The sequence below is a fragment of the Carassius gibelio genome, chromosome A9 (genome assembly GCF_023724105.1).
Source record: "Carassius gibelio isolate Cgi1373 ecotype wild population from Czech Republic chromosome A9, carGib1.2-hapl.c, whole genome shotgun sequence".
Classification (NCBI taxonomy): Eukaryota; Metazoa; Chordata; class Actinopteri; order Cypriniformes; family Cyprinidae; genus Carassius; species Carassius gibelio.
Genome location: NC_068379.1, coordinates 5,911,595 through 5,928,790, shown reverse-complemented (window position 1 = coordinate 5,928,790; position 17,196 = coordinate 5,911,595). Strand labels below are relative to the sequence as shown.

General features: G+C 37.8%; 2 protein-coding genes and 1 pseudogene across 3 annotated transcripts; all 3 read left to right on the top strand.

Annotated features, from left to right (window-relative positions):
• Window positions 1–1,668: 1,668 nt before the first annotated feature.
• On the top strand, window positions 1,669–3,965 carry kbtbd7 (kelch repeat and BTB (POZ) domain containing 7). Its single transcript, XM_052605541.1, has one exon. It carries the CDS (start codon window positions 1,970–1,972, stop codon window positions 3,809–3,811), a length of 1,842 nt encoding a protein of 613 aa, XP_052461501.1. The 5' UTR covers window positions 1,669–1,969; the 3' UTR covers window positions 3,812–3,965.
• A 712-nt stretch (window positions 3,966–4,677) lies between these two features.
• Window positions 4,678–7,602, top strand: LOC128020310 (ras-related protein Rab-33B-like; annotated as a pseudogene).
• A 1,837-nt stretch (window positions 7,603–9,439) lies between these two features.
• Window positions 9,440–15,491, top strand: LOC128019523 (regulator of cell cycle RGCC). 2 transcript variants are annotated; one of them, XR_008185196.1, is made up of 6 exons: window positions 9,440–9,601; window positions 9,694–9,867; window positions 11,972–12,073; window positions 12,153–12,215; window positions 13,963–14,567; window positions 14,690–15,491. XR_008185196.1 is itself a non-coding variant. In XM_052605540.1 (5 exons), exons 1-5 carry the CDS (start codon window positions 9,568–9,570, stop codon window positions 13,968–13,970), a joined length of 381 nt encoding a protein of 126 aa, XP_052461500.1. In that variant the 5' UTR covers window positions 9,440–9,567; the 3' UTR covers window positions 13,971–15,491. The 2 variants fall into 2 exon arrangements, 1 of the variants encoding a protein (XP_052461500.1); XM_052605540.1 differs by having other exon boundaries at window positions 13,963–15,491.
• Window positions 15,492–17,196: the final 1,705 nt, after the last annotated feature.

Sequence of the window (17,196 nt, the reverse complement as noted above, 5' to 3'; positions counted from 1 at the left end):
TGTATGTACACTACATGTTATTACAAATACCTCCAAAGGGAGCCAAAGGCCATGTAATTGCTGCTTGACAGGACGATGATATCCTTGTTTAGGCTACTGACCAAAAATCTTATGTATACACTGTAACTAATTTAGCGCTTGTTGGAACAGCATGTAGAAAAAAGAAGTGCAATAATGGGAGTAGTAAATGGACAGATTTTCATAATAATATCTAATATTTCTTAGGGATATTGCTATATAGTTTGTTTTCATATGCAATTCTTTTTCAGTCTCCCAAAATGCATAATAGACATGATTTTAATCCTGGTGTCCTCTACAGTCGACATGTATAAAATGATGACCTGTTTCATAACAGGAAGTCATATTTTGATTTGAAGCCCCATAAACATTTTCCTGAGATGTGTATTTATGACACACAATTTGTAAAATCATCATATTTAAATTATAATTACAACATATTATCATATTTCTATAAGGATGTACATTTTATCACTAAACTAGTGTCAGCTATTTTTAATAACCAAGGAGAGGAAGAGTTCATGGTGCAACCTCCAATCATTTGGTATTTCTGGAAAGCCCTGAATGTGCCCCTTTACATGAGAACCACAAAAACTGTGGCATGTGAGGTCTCAGAGAAATTCACTAAAATATAATGTCCACTACAGAGGCAAAAGCTGGGTCTCAGGAGGATTCATTTTTTTGTTGTTGTTTTTTTTACTTCCATAATATTTGATGGGGGGGGGGGGGGGGGGGTACAACAATACAATCCTGCTTAGGGCAGCCATTTGGTCAGCAGCGGCCCTGTTTCCAAGTCATCTCCAGGTAATGCTTAAGTATATGAATAATGCAGTGCTAATTTACATATAATTTATTTCAGCCTTCAGAAACTAGAAAATATATCTTCTGTTTTATTCTGTGATAAAAATGTAGTATATTGCTCATTGGTAAAATTCAAAAAATTCTTTAATACTTCAAAGTTAACTATTAAAAATAATAGCTGAACATAAGTTCCCCAGTAAAATATATTGTTTTGGAATAAATGTAAAATGCTTAAAACACTAACTTGATGAGATTCATACTTCACTTTAAAAAACAGAATACTGATAACATTGTAAATTTACAAATATAAAATATGGTTGTTGTTGTTTGTTTGTTTCTTTTTTTCTGATAGTGTAAGTAATGTTTATTTAGTCAAGAAAATGTGACTATGGACATGAATTTACATATGATGAAACAAACAAAACCAAAAATGTCATGAATTCACGAACTACATACTTTAATACAATACTTTATTAATAATAATAATAACTCCTTACATTTATATAGCGCTTTTCTAAGCACTCAAAGCGCTTAAAATTGTCAGGGGGTATTCTCCTCATCCACAACCCCTATTTAAAAAGACTATTTAATATTTGTGGCTAAATCTATATTTATATATATTATTGAGGCTTGTCATTGTGAACAAAGCTTTAGCAGGTCAACCGAACTTAATACAGAGCGCTGAGATTGGCCACGTCTCTAATCATAGTGAGCTGCCTATCTAGAAGACACAGTTGGGTCGCAGCATTTCTGATATCACACTGAGAGCCTGCGCTGCCTAGAAATGCTGTCTATGCAGGCGCTTTATCAGACTTTGCGACGTAGCCGAAGTGACCAATCAGCGCCGTGCTCCGCAGCAGCTCAGAGACAGCACGTTTGAGTGAGGCACGCAGCGTCGAACACTCAAGATCAAAATCCGAGCGACATGAAATGAATCGGGACGGACGATCCTTAGTCCTAAAATAATCTCGTACAGCGGAAAAAAGGCCCGCGTTTCATTCATGAAACATGTCTGAATTGCCAGGCAACACAGAAGCGGTACCTGCAGCCCACAGCTTGTTGTTTTCATGACACTTTGAGAGCTGAGGGAGATTTGATGCCGCCGCGAACCGACGGGATTTAACGTTACACGGAGAGCACGGGGCTCGACATGGCCTCGGTGAACTGCTTCGGTGGTCCGGAGGAGCTCGAGGACACGAATCACGCGTCAAGTTTGATGAGAGAGCTGAAATTATTCTACGACTCGCAGCTGTTAGTCGACGTGACTATCAAAGTGGAGCCAGACCCGGAGCAAAGTGTCTCCTCAGGGAAAGTTTTCCAGTGCAACCGAAATATACTGGCAGCCGCGAGCCCGTATTTCAAGAGCATGTTTACCGGAGGACTGTATGAGAGCACGCAGCGAAGTGTCACCATTCATGATGTGGACGCCCATTCAATGGCAGTCATAATCGATTACTGCTACACTGGCAAAGTCACGGTCACCGAAGCCAATGTGCAAAGGCTTTACGCAGCTGCCAACATGCTGCAGCTGGAGTATATCCGGCAAGCGTGCGCAAACTTCATGACAAGACGGCTGGACCTTTCTAACTGTGCAGGGGTTTTGAAGTTCGCCGACACCTTTGACAATCTAGAGTTGAAGAGCAAAGCTCAGGCGTTCATCGCGAAGAACTTCGTCCAGCTCGGTGCGAGCGCGCGAGAGCTTTGTGAGCTGGACCTGAAGCAGATCACAGAGATCCTTACACTGGACTCTCTGGACGTCGACTGCGAACGCAAAGTGTGTTCGTTCGCGATACAGTGGATTGAGAATAATCCGCACAATCCGGATGCTGAAGATGCGCTTCAGGTCCTCAGATGCGTGCGGTGGGCTTTGTTTTCAGAGAAAGACAGGGTTTATCTAGAAGGCCTGAAATCAAAGCCTTCTATAAAGAAGTATCTTGCGAATGTCCTCGATGAGCCGAGCGCTACGATATCAAAGAGTGTACATGCTGCCAAACAAAGAGTCGGAAAGAGTGCAAAAGAAATGGTGCTTTTCTTCGGACGGCCTAATGAGCCGTTCATGTGTTATGACCCCTATACGGATGACATCTATTCTATGGCATCCCCGGTCATCAACCTCACCAATCAGAACTTCAAACGCTCTCCCATGGAGACGTTTTTGGTCTGCACCACGCCGGAGAACAGTCTGTATCTCGCCTCGCACCTGTCCAAGCACTTCTGGGTCTTCAACCCTCTGTTGAATTGCTGGCAGGAGCTTGCGGAAAGACTTCTCAGAAGAGTTCACTCGTACATGGGGTACCTCGACGGGCATCTGTATGTTCTGGGAGGCAGAGATCCGGTTTCGGACGCCAGGCTCAAGGAAGTTGAATGCTACAGCATTCAGAGGAACCAATGGGGTTTTGTGGCGCCCTTGCCGCATTCTTTGGGAAAGATGCAGGTTGTGACGATAAACGAGCGGCTTTATGTGGTGAACAAGAGGAGGATGCTTAGCTACGAGCCGAAGAAAAGCCTCTGGATCCAGCGGGGCTCTCTGAAACGCAGCAAACTCCACAAAGCTTGTGTTTTTCAGGAGGAGATTATATGTTTGTGCGATATCCCCGTGGTCAAAGCCTATAACCCGGCTCGAGGAGAATGGCGACGGATCGGAGACATTCCCATCGACAGCAGCGCTCTCAACTACCAAGTTGTGCAACACAACAGCAAACTGCTGCTTCTAACAATTGCAATAGTCCATCACAGCAAAAACAGGCTGGTGATACACGAATACGATCCCACTCAGGACTCATGGAAAAACGTGGCCACCATGTTTGGATTGTCGTTTGGATCCATAAGCCTCTCGGCCCGGGTCTATACCACATGCTTGGGGTCCGGTCAGAATTTCATCTCGGAGGAGGATGACGACAGCGGCTCCAGCGCCGACTGGGACTTCGACGGATTGACGGACGCAGACTCTGACTCCGGGAGCTCAAGCTCATTTTCAGATGAAAACTGGTAGCAATGTAGTTCTGCAGAGTCAGATAGAGCGTGAAAAGACGTGTAATCGAGCCATACGTGAACATGCAGGTGTTGAAATGATTAGCCTGTATAACCTACTTGAAATCCACGCTGTTATGATGAGTATTATTAAACACATGCTTACCTTCATGATACATGGCCAGTGAATGATACCTTGTCTCAGGATTATTAGAGAGGTGCAAGCAAACAATTGCTAGTATTTTGACTAAATAAAGAGCAGTATTGCGCTGGGATTCTTGAACAGGGTACAAGGGGGCAAACAGCCCCTCTTGAAGAAAACATGGTCTCAAGGTTTATAATGATAAAAGAAATGTTCAGTTTTATTTAATATCAATGGTGCAGTTTAATGATAATGAGGTTTACTTCAAATATAAAGGCCTTGTTTGTTGAGGTGATGTAGGGGCAATTTATTTATTTTTTAGTTTAGATACATTATTAAGATCAACCACTTCAGGAAAGATGGAGTATTTACCATGTTACACATTTTTAATTTCCTCTCAAGTATGCTACAACTACACCTTATTATTCCGCTATTAATAAAAACACGATATCTACAGCTTTGAAAGATTAGCCCATTTGCACCTTCCCTCAATTTACCTGTTTATGTTCCTTATGTTTATTGTTGTTTAATTATTATAGTTGTCTGTTAAATTATCACGTTTGTGTAATCTAATTTATAGGGTTTGTCCTGTTAATAAAGTCTGTTTATACTTTATATAAATCGCTTTATTCATTGTTTTCTTTTTGTCAGCTTCAGACGTTTTTACTGTATGTTTTTTGTGTTTTTCTAAATATGAGCAAAGGTTTCGTTAAGATCTCGTTCTTATCCTCTCGCGATATTTCCCGAGTATCGGAGATATGGCAAAAGAAAACACAACGGGCAACAATGATTTCGCCTCGATTTGCACAAGAGACAGTCTGGCCAAAGAGTCGTGTCAGGAATATGACAGTGCTCAGGAGAGGGTTTTTAAGATAATAGTCATTGGGGATTCAAATGCTGGAAAGACGTGTCTAACTTACCGCTTTTGCGGTGGTAAATTTCTCCAAAATCCCGAGGCAACAATCGGAGTAGATTTCAGACAGAGAACCATTCAACTTGATGGAGAAAACATAAAGGTAAGCAGCGTTTATGTCACAAATCACAAAGAACTAGTGTTTATGCGCCTCTCTTCTTCACAATGTACGGACTGTTATCCGTTCAGACAAACGGAACTTTATTTAAATGGTGTCGTTTTGTTTAAGTAGAGCATTATAACTATTGATTGCATGAATTTGTATTCTTTTAATGCGATCTGTATTCTGTAAAAAAAAAAAAAAAATACACTGCTGTTCAAAAGTTATTGATATGGAAGATTTTTAATGTGTTTTCAAGAAATCCTTTCTGCTCATCAACGTTTGATTGCATTTGCTTGTTCAGAAATACAGAAAACCTAATATTGTGAAATATTATTGCAATAATAGTTTTATATTTGAATATAGTTTAAAATATAATTTATTCCTGTGATGTAAAGCTGAATTTTCAGCATCATTACTCCAGTCACATAATCCTTCAGAAATCATTCTAATATGAGGTTTTATTATTGAAATTGGAAACAGTTGTTCTGCTTCATATTTTTCTGGTAAACTGTGATAATGTTTCATAATTTTTGGATGAATAAAGTTAAAAAGAACAGTGTTTATTATTATTTTCTCTTAACAATATACTTTTCAAAAGTTTTTGGGTTAGTAATTTTTTATTTATTTAAATAAATTAATGATTTATTCAGAAAGGATGTGTTAAATTGCTAAAAAAAAAAGGGACAATAATTACTTATATGTTCTATATTTTAAATAAATGGTGTTTTTTTTTTGTTTTGTTTTTTTACTTTAATCATCAAATAATCCTGAAAAAAGTATCACAGTTTCCAGAAAAAAAATAAAGCAGATCAACCGTTTCCTATGTTGATAATAAATCAGAATGATTTCTGAAGGATCATGTGACACTGAAGACTGGAGTAATGATGCTGGAAATACGGCTTTGCATCAAATAAATTATTAATATTTTAAAGTAGAAAAGCTCTATTTAAATGGTAATAATATTTTTACAGTATTACTGTTTCTTCTGTATTTTTAATCAAATAAATGCAGTCATGATGACCAAAAAATACTTCTTTAAAACACAAAAAATACTTATCCCAAACTCTCAGTAACAGCAGTGTGTATATGTCACATGTAAGTTCACTCATTTATATCACGTGTATAATAGGGCTCAAAACTGCTGAGATCTTAATGACGATTAGTCCTGGTCTTATAATATCTACAATGATCATAATTGCATTCTCATTCTCAGTTGCAGATCTGGGACACGGCGGGACAGGAGCGCTTCAGGAAGAGTATGGTGGAGCACTACTACAGAAACGTGCATGCTATCATCTTTGTGTACGACGTGTCCAGTCTGCCTTCATTTGAGAGTCTGCCCGAGTGGATTGAGGAGTGCCGCCGTCACTCAGTCCCCCCCATGGTCCCACGCATACTAGTTGGAAACAAATGTGACTTGAGAGGAATGAGAGAGGTGTCCACGTTTTTAGCTTAGCGACTGGCTGATAACTACAACTTCCCGCTTTTTGAGACGTCTGCAAGAGACCCTGCGGAAAAAGAGCATGTCGATGCCATTTTCCTCACGCTGGCCTACAGGCTGAAGAATCACAAGCCCCTGAGACTGAAACAGTTGAGTGAGAGCAGCTTCATACAGCTCGCTGAGGAACAGGAGGAGAACTCACTCTGTTTATGCTAATGCTAATGCACTTTTGCCCATACAGCTGAATGCAATAAATCAGGGTGACGTTCTGAATGAAGTTAAGACATAAAGAGTGATTGGGAGATATAAAGTACAGTATATCTCTATAGGATTTCATTTGGTGTATATGCAGTTTACAGCTGAAAATTATGAAGGTTTTGTTTTGTTTAACCACATATTATGAAGCAAGTGATGGTTATATGTCTTTCTGTTATTTAAGAGTGTTATTAACGCTTCAGAAACACGCTCAATGACATGAAAATCCTGTTATGATATTTTCAGTCTGTAATAACTTTGCATGTTGTTTCACGGTCACATTTAATGTGTATGAATCTATCATTATAACTTCAGGTTGCTATGGGGAAACTTCTAAAGGCAATCTTAGACATGTCTGACGTATCAGAAACACATTCTGATTATTGTGCACCGTCAGCTTTCTGGTATGTTTATGGTTACAGATAATTATGATTATATTTACTCTGTGCTTCATTTGAAAATTTTAATTTGAAAGCATATATTATATGCAAACTCAATCGAAACTGTGGTGTAATCATAGACTGTATAAAGGGTGTAATGCACAAGTAAAGCTATAACTGACTCCATCATGAACACTAGTGGGCGCAACTGTCAAGGCATTATTTCAGAGCATTATGAACTACAAAACAATTCGATTAGAAACAAGGGAAAGCAAAGCACACTTTATTATAAATATGAGCAGTTATATCCTCAATGCATTTGTGATGTGTTTGATGTCTTTTACAAGCAAACCCATGCTTCAATAAGACTTCAACATGATTTAATTTAGTTTTTTTTAAAACGTTCATTTGGAAAACAGGGAATGTATTGCACTTTAAATTGAGGTTAAGTTTGTCTGGATTATTCAGCATCATGTATAATTTGTTGTACTTGAGAGAGAAAATGTGATTGTGTAGTTTGGAGTGACTGTCAGAAGTGTTTTGAAAGTGAATATGAAAATAAAATGTGCAATAAAGTAAGTATTTTGATATATTGTATCTATCTTATAACAGCTGTGATCAGCAGGATCAAAGAGGGATTTTAAAATGTAAAGATTAAGACCAGGATTCCCAAAGTTATCGAAAATCAGGAACATTGTAAAAGTCATGTTTCTGTAGTGACTAGTCAATTCTTCTAGTTTTATTTTTATTTATTTATTTCAGTTGGAAATTACTCTCAGCAAGTACAGTACTGTTTTTTTTCTCTCTCTCTCTTTCTCGACAGCAACATTTAGCAAATCCTACTGAACTGAACTGAACAGACCCCCTCTCAGGCAGTACGTGTCGTCTTTGACCCCTTCCAAGTCCACTTAAACCCTAAACCAGCAGGCAAGTGCAGCTGCAAACACACGTCTTGTTCTACCATGTGTCTACCTTTTAACTCCAGCACTAGAGGTGTGAAGAACTGTTTTGCAAGTGATGAATCCCAGTCCCTCTAAAAATAACATAAAGCAGGTTTTAGCCCTATATATGATTACGCAGTTAGGCCTCAAAGGTATTATTTGGCCTTATAAAATTTCCTGCTGACAGTATGACATTTTTCCTGTCACATTCAGCATAGTAGTCAACGATTGTACAGATTTCTTAAACATAAACTGACATTTAAAGTTTGAATGAGTCTAAATGTTCTGAAATGGAAGGTATGGAATATTCTGGAATCAATAACAAATTATTCCTGTGTTTGAACACACTCAATAAAAATCTAACTTTGCCACGAATAAATATGATGAGTGCACAGACATTTAGTCACCAGCAGATGTCTGCAGAATCTTGGACCAGATCAGTTTAGGAAATATGTGAATGACAGTAAAAGGATTAGACTTGACAGTAAATGGAAATACTTCGAATTTAAAACCAAAAAAAAAAAAAAAAAAACACAAAAAGAATGGGTTATACAGACATAAAGCATTGTGTTTTTCATCCAACCCATCATCCTGACCTTTGACCTTTAATCCTATATGAATTTGCTCTTTATATGTAATTGTATTTATGTTGATGAAAACATACTGTACTGTACATTAAAAATATTACAATATTTGATGAAGCACCAAGTACTTCTGGAGTATATCACATTTATATTCTACATTGCAAAATAAATTATTTTGGGGGAAAATAAAGGAGAAAATAATAATTACACTATTGTAAAACTATATACTAATCATATACTAATATAATGATTAGATGTGTGTGTTACATACTATTATTGATTGTTTATGTTGCTAAGGCTGGTTGCTAAGGGTGTTGCTAAGTGATGCACAGAACCGTTGGGTGAAGCGGTCTGTGGTTTATCGTGAATAAATACAACTGCTGACCAATTAAGATTCGAGGAATCGAACTAACCGTTTATATAAATGATTAAATTACATTATGTTTATTTCCTGTATATTTTATATACGATACATATCTATTTATTTATTGCTTCTGTCTGTCTTGTTCCCGGCCAACACTTTACAGATTACCATCACACAACATGAAACAAAGCGTGAAGAATGAACATTTTCCCATGTCGACATTCCTGAAGACTTTTTGAACTGCAGTGCATCTTTAGATATATTTTCATGCCATATGACATTACACACTTACACAGTAAGCCATTTTTCCTGTAACTTCTTTACTGTATTGCTGGTAAAACTTTGCATCGCGTGAAGTCATCGCACAAGGCTGCCGACGATGGAGTTACGGTTAAAAATAAAGTAGTACTGTAGCTGTTTACAAACACACAGTTCAGAGAGCAATGACGCCAGTCACAGGGAAAGTCAAAACAGGCGCGAGCGTCTCACTGGCGACGCGTTCCTCACGTCCACGCCTCTCTCAGCGCGGGCGATATTTAAACACCCCACCGGGCACAGCGCGCGCACTCACGAGCTCAGGAGCAAGACACAGCCCGTGCATTAACGAGACGAGATCTGTCTTATATCGGAGTTTAACACACAAGGACTACAGAAGATGAAGTCTCCAAAGATGAAGTCACAGAACAAATGTAAGTCAAATATTTTTCATAATACTGTTAATAATAATAACACTGTTAGGTGATAGTTTTTTTATATATATATATATAAATGGTTTTTCCAGCCTTTCTTGAGGACGTTGGCGATCTGAACGCCGTGTTGTGTGAATTCGACGCGGTCATCGAGGACTTCTCGTCTCCTGTGGAGAAGCGACACTTCAGATATGATGAGCACTTGAGAACCATGAAGAGACGGAGCAGCGCGAGCGTCAGCGACAGCGGCATCAGCGACGCCGAGAGTGAGTGCGCGTGCGTGCGTGCGTGCGTGCGTGAGGTTTCGAGGTTTTTTATTATTCCAGAAGTTCAGAAGTTCAGTCAAAGCCTGCCAGAAACCCAGAGACAGTCTGGATCTGAGCACAGCATGAAGGGTTAACTCTCCAGCCAATAACAGACAGACAGAGCCCCTCTCAGACGTTTTGTGGAGACTTAAGGGTTTCGATTTTAATGTAAACACTGTTTTTTTCTTAACCTGAATCCCATTATATCCAAACCTCCTTGTGTGATGAAGTACTGATGGGATGCATCCAGAGTCTGAGGAAGGAGTGTGAAAGGGTTGTGTTTGATTGCTTGTTGATGCATAGAAAGGCTCACTTTTCACTTTTGTCTTGAACTGTTCTCATGTTTAATGGTTAAGCACCAAGTGATCACTTTACCCCACCCTTGCCTTCTGGAACAAACAGGGAACGTGACAGACTCTGTGCTTGCATAATAAACCATCCTCTGGTGCCCTGTAGTCGCTCGCCTTCATGGATCTGTGCAACTGCATTTTGGATCCAATCAAGGCTTATGGCATGTTGTCACACTTGCCATTGTACTTAATTTCAAGCGGTTTTGCTTCAGGACTTTACACTGGACAAAACATCAATGAAGGAAGCATTTTCTCCTTTCTTCTCGAGCATATCCTTGAGAAAAAGAGAGTACACTTTTGCATACTTTTAAAAAGAATATTTATGACATAAACAGTATGCTTTAAAACAATATACTTAAGTGTGAACTGAATGTAATGTTTTCAGACACTCAGATGCATGCTAATTGGAATGAAATTATATTATAGATAAAAAAATATTATTCAATGCAGTTTAAGTTGAATATATTTATAATTACGCATGTGCATTTAGATTATATATTAACTTTAAATGAAATATTAAATAACACTACTAAAATGAAGATCAAGTATGTTACATATGCTTAGTCAACACATCAGCATAAAACGAGAGTTATAAATCTCGATGATTAAAGTAAAACTTCTGAATTTGACAATATTACAAAGTGCACTTTTAAAGAGTGTGTTTAGAAATGTACTCTTACACTTAAGTGCACTTCAATTTAATTAGTATTTTATTAGCTGCAAGTGCAACATTTTAAATATATACTTTTAAGATTTGATCTTCAAGTGTGCATTCAGTACAATCAAGCACACTTCTTTTTCAAAAGCATATTTAACTGTTCTGATTTATGACTGTTTGACAGATTTTTAGGGTTTAAAACCTCTTAAGCAGTCAGTGTCATCCGAGTGGATACTTGCCCGTTTCACCAGCTGATGTGCTGAAGGCCACAGGCGAGAGGATCTAATAACTGAGGCGCTGGGAAAAGTTGAGCTTCCGTGTAATAGCATGCCTGCTTTGCCTTTAACGTCGAGAGGGGCTAAGAATGTGGAAACAAAGTATTTTAAGATAGAGTGTGGTGCACTGGCTCAGATCTTTGGCTTGAAATGAACCTGCTCGAGGGTGGGTCACGGTTGAACCCGCTTTGAAAGTGTGCTCGTGAGAGAGAGGCTGGGCATGCATTGATTACAAACTCAACCCGCTCTACTAGCTCAGTTTAACCCCCTACCCCCTTCGGTTATGGGTCACTGCACATGTTTGGCAAGCCTGTGTGGTAGAGAGCAGTGCTGCTCCACTGCTTTTACATTAGGCATTAAGTGGCGACTCAACACAAGTGAATACTATAGACTTTTAAGTGTTCGAGTTTTTCCAGTTGTCCCTTGAATTTCAGTGCTCTCGGCAAGGAAAAGTGCACAGATGTTGCAAGTGACATAGTAGGCTGTTTCTGTTGATGTGGACTTCCAATGAGTTTTAAAACTACTGTTACAGTAATCATTACAGTCATCAACTCGGTGTGAATGGGCTTTAATTCTACGCAGTTCTGCTCCATTGTATTTGCATCGGAGTATTGCTTTTTACTTGCTCTCTGTGTTTATCACGATAGATTGCGACAGATTTTGGGGTTGTTGTTACCAACCTGTTGTGGTGGTGTTAGATAAGGCAGTGTGCTGTACACATACAGGAAGCGTCGGTTTTTCATTTCTGACTTCCTCTGTCTCTTTCTTTCCTGGTGTAACAGGTGCAGAGTCCTTGAGCAGTTTCAGCTTCAGTGAGGAGAAGCTCAACTCTCCCAGCGTCTTCTCCCCCTCATCAAACAGTCCTTTGGTCACATCTCCTAAACGTGAGTTAAAATAGGTTTGTTTTTTACATATTTAATGCTAATGAGTCCGTGTTGATCAACTGTATATTGTCTTCTTTAGCTAAACTTGGAGACACTAAAGAGCTGGAGGACTTTATTGCTGACCTTGACAAAACATTAGCAAGTAAGTGTGGAGGGATGTGGATATAACGACAAAAATGACTGTTTCATTCAGGGTTGTTTAAAAAACATGCTGCATTTTATTTTTCTTGTATGTTTATAGCAAGGGCTAAATGGTATGACATTATATAAATGGAAGAAATGCTATATATACAGTATATTGTGGCAGATATATTTTAAGTGGGTAGGACTATTTTACGTAATTGAAGTGTCGAAACATCCCAGATGAGGACATACGTATTGATGGGTGCTTTACACAGAATTTGAGACTGAGTTTACAGTATTTGTTTACAGTTGCTGAGCAACGTCACGCGTACATCTTTAAAACAGTCAACGCTTCATTTGCTAAATATCACACTCTAGTTATTCTGCCCTCACAAATAAGACAGCTCTCACATGCTGTATGAATATGAACAGAATTAGTGCTGTCAAACAATTAATTACGATTAATCACATCCATTGTTAACATAATATAAGTGTGTGTGCTGTCTATATTTATTATGTATATATAATATATATATAAATAATATAAAAATATATACCTGTGTGTGTATATGTGTGTGTGTGTGTGTATATATATATATATATATATATATATATATATATATATATATATTATTCACAAACCTGAATATTTTATATATTAACAAAGCATTAAATGTTTACATGCATGTTTGTGTATTTACAGTATATATGCATGATAAATATACATTGTACAGTATTATGTAAACAAAAACTTTTATTTTGGATGCGATTAGTCGGGATTAATCATTTGACAGCACTAAACATAGTACAATATGTGTTATATAATATAATCAGTGCGAAAACAGCTATAAATTAAGAATATGATTATTATGAACAATCTTTTCATTTGCGTGTAAAATTAAAACGGTTGTTAAAATTCTTCTCAATATTACTGTCTTTGTGTTTTCGAGGTTTGGTGATAAGAGACTGTTTAAAAAAAAAAAAAATTCACCTCAGAACCTTTGAATGGTAGCCTAGTTATTAAAATGTGGTCAAAAAAAGAAAGTATATTTTCAATTATACTAATATTAAACAGTATTATTTTACTGTATTTTGACCAAGTAGATCAAATCAAATAAATTCACCTTAAGACACTCATAGCTTATGCTTTTTTTCATATCACCCACTCCTTTATCAGCCATCAGACAAACAGATCATGGGAAGAAACAAGACTCTTGTATCACCAGGGGTTTTCAATCTCTTATTGAAAGATTGAGGTCATGCTAATCACACTGTCAGTCATGCACACACTCCTACACTCTTCCCCAGTGACGCATTAACACACTTAAGTTGATTTGCTTGGCGCTCCTGCGGTCTAGAGTGCTGTAACTTGCCTCAGAGACCGAGAAGAATGCATTTGGATAACTTTCAATGACTCAAAGCCATGTAGCCAGAGGGTGATCATCACTGATATTGCATGTCACAGAGAGAGCAGTCATAATTTGCATATTGTACAGTTGTTTTTACTTTCCTCCCTATCTCTGACCCTAGTCTTGAATACGTACATTAATTCAGACACCTTTAAATCTTTCCCATTGGTGTCACCCAAGATACTAAATGCTCTTCTGTTAAGGCAGCTAGTGAAAGACTTGCTAATTGGGCTGCAGTGTTTATTGTGGGGTGTCTATAAAAAGAGGACCCGCATACACACCGAGAATAACCCTGACACCCAAGGACCCAAAAATGTACTAAGTATGTCTTCTGCCTGCCTGTTTGTCTTCCTCCAGGCATGTGAGTAAGAGACGGGATGACTGGGGCCCACCACACTGTAGCTCCGCTGGGGGACGCCAGCCAGACCGCTCCTGATAAACCTGAATCACTGTGAAGATGGAGAAGACATGGTCAGGGTTTCACATGCTGAACGACGCCGTTCGAGAAGGCTTGGTGCATACTTACGCCCAAACAAAAACTCAAATACATATGCGTAAGAAAGACTCTTTTGACAGGAATGGCTTGAGCTGTAAGATTATTTAAATCGCTTTTGTATAGAAATATATTTTTTGATTTTATAGAGTCGGTTCTTGTAAATGTATCTGTAATACCATTTTGTGAATTTATATTTTTGTATTTCATATAAATATTGTTTTAGACTCTGTCACCTTGCTATAAGCCTCTTCTGCCACATGGGAATAAACGTAATTCTTAATTCATTAGGAAAACTGGAAAAGCAATATGACATGTATTTAATACAACTAATGTCTTAAAGAGATTCGAGATGTTTCGTGGCATTATTTCATTGTGTGTCTTATAGCATCAGAAGCTTTCTGCTTGTTTCTGCAGTATTTTCTCTTTCAGGGTGGACAGAAGGTATACTTTAAGACACCAAGGCCTGGTTTCACATGCAGGGCTTAGACGAAGCCAGAATTAGGCCGTAGTTCAATTAGGATATTTTAAGTAATTTTAAAAAACATGCGTTAGAAATAAAATCCTGGTGTGCATCTTGAGACAAAACAGAGGCACTGACATATTTTAAGATCAATCAGTATGAGTTTATTTCAGTTGTAACAACTCAGACTTACATTTTAGTCTGGGACTAAGCGTAAGCCTTGTCTGTGAATCCAGGGGTAAGAGTAATTAATTCAGGGCTGTGGGTCAGTTATCTAAAGCTCTTGAGCAGTGTGTATGATTGACCCCACAGCAGGGGCTTGAGAGCGTGGGCAGTTGCTCTGGAGAAAATGTGACACCTGGTCACCTCCTCAGCACTTCGTGTCCAAATCTGTCTGATCTGCTCAGTCACCATGCATTTATAATGTTAAAGAAGAAGCGATCATCTCTACAGTATGTTCATTTATTATTTGATTGGACTGCTAATTGTTAAACCACTAAATGCCAAATAACTAAATAACTTAACATGTTTGGAATCAGAAACAATGTTGTTTGTATGAAGTCTCTTATGCTCACTAATGCTGCATTTATTTGATCAGAAATACAGTAAAACCTGTAATATTGTGAAATAATACATTTGAAAATCTAATTTATTCCTGCAAATCATCATTGCTCCAGTCTTTAGTGTCACTGTAACAAATAGACTTTTAGTTTGTTCCAGTGTTTTCTGTTTGACCTAGTTTCCATGCTCCCTTGATTAGTTCATTCCGTTCACCTGTGATGCTTTAATTATCTTGTTTGTGTCCCTAGTATTTAAGCCCTGTGTTTTGGCCCTTGCTCCTCAGTTCTGCTGTTAATGTTGAATATTTATGTTGATTTGTGTCCATCTCCTGCCTGAAAGTTTATTAAAGAACTCTCTTGTTGATTTGTACTCCTGCGTTGTGCGCTTTCCTTAGCCACGTGACAGTCATATGATCCTTCAGAAATCATTCTGATGATATAGCTACTGCTCAAGAAATATTTCTCATTATCAATGTTTTTGTTTTTTGGTTTTTGTGGAAGCCATCATACTTTTATTTTTTCAGGATTCTTTGATAAATAGAAAGTTCAAGTAAATTGTTGCATTTGATCGATTTAATGCATGCTAGAACAAAAGTATGTTTCTTTAAAAAACAACAACTGCAAACATTTGTTGTGCATTTTCAAAGTTAGTCTTGAGGTCATGTAACAGCGTACTACCAACAGTAGACAGTATAGAGTTGGCCTGCATACTGCATACTGCAAGCTAGTCTTAATAATGGTCAGAGATGCTCAGAAATACAAAGGGTCATGCCCTCTGTAAGCAGGTGAGATGAGAGGGGGTTTTCAGTGACACTTTATAATTTAATCAGCATTAAACTCAATATTATGAGCTGTGAATAGAAGATAAAACATCCCAGTACTTATGTCTGTTCTTGCAATGCTCCAGTGTGTCATTTTAAATTCAAATCTTAAGAAAATTTGGTGAGCATGCAGTCTGGTGAAGTCATTGCTGAAACACCAGCTAGATACGGCGCGGTCACATTAGTCAAATACAGCAGGCAAAATAGCTCCATTGTCTATCGTCATTATTAAGCACTGTTCACAGAAGTTGCTTTCAAACCAAGCAGCTCTCTGTTGATCAACGCATTGAATTCACAAGGAAATCTTTTCGCCTGCACAAATCACATCTGTAAATGTGACTGCACCTTGACAATGTTTGTGGCAATTAAGACAAAATAGCTCAGACTAGGATGAACCATGTTAAAAGCAATTATAAAATCTGGACACCTTGAGACCACATTAAATATTACATTTGCCAAGATGCGTAGTGACCGTATCTGCCCTACACTTTGGTTTGGGTCACATTTACAGTTGCTCTGAAATGTTGTGGGCGATTCAGTCTTTTAAATAGAAATTTACATGATCGGGAGTTTTTGTGTGAGGGCGAAAAAATTCCCCAGAATTCACTTGTGTTCAAGTTTGTCGTGCGAATTGATCAACACAAAGCTGCTTGGTTTGAAAGTGACTTAAGTGTGAGCAGTGCTTACGCTACATGCACAATTAATAAAAGATCTTGTTTTTTTTTCTGTGATATTGCACCAAAATGTTGCTAATGAACTACTACCAGAAGATGTGTTCATTGCAATTATTGATATTATTATATGTAACCAACATTTTGCCTTTTTTTATAAAAGCCTAAAAGGTGTTTCAGTGACTTTATCATGGGTAATGGATTTCTGCTTCTCCTCGTGGCTAAAACATCCTTTTGAGTCTTATTGCTTTTTTTCCCAAAGAGACTGTTAACTACAGTCAAATTATTATTTATTTCAAATTTTTTCACTGTGTGGAAACTCACAAGGCCTCATTAAGTTCATCAGATCAAACTTTGGCACAGTGTCCGTATGTGGGATAAATTCACTAAAAATGAACTGTGCCACAAATTACACACAGTTTTTTAAATCATTTATCACTTGCTTTTCAAGGGTGGAGATCTGGAATCGGCAGATAGAACCTTACAATTCCAAAGTCATGACATGTTCAATTAAACTTATTTCGCTTGTTAATTTAATGCATGGTAAATGTTATAATGGTATAACCCTCTAAAGCTTTAAAAT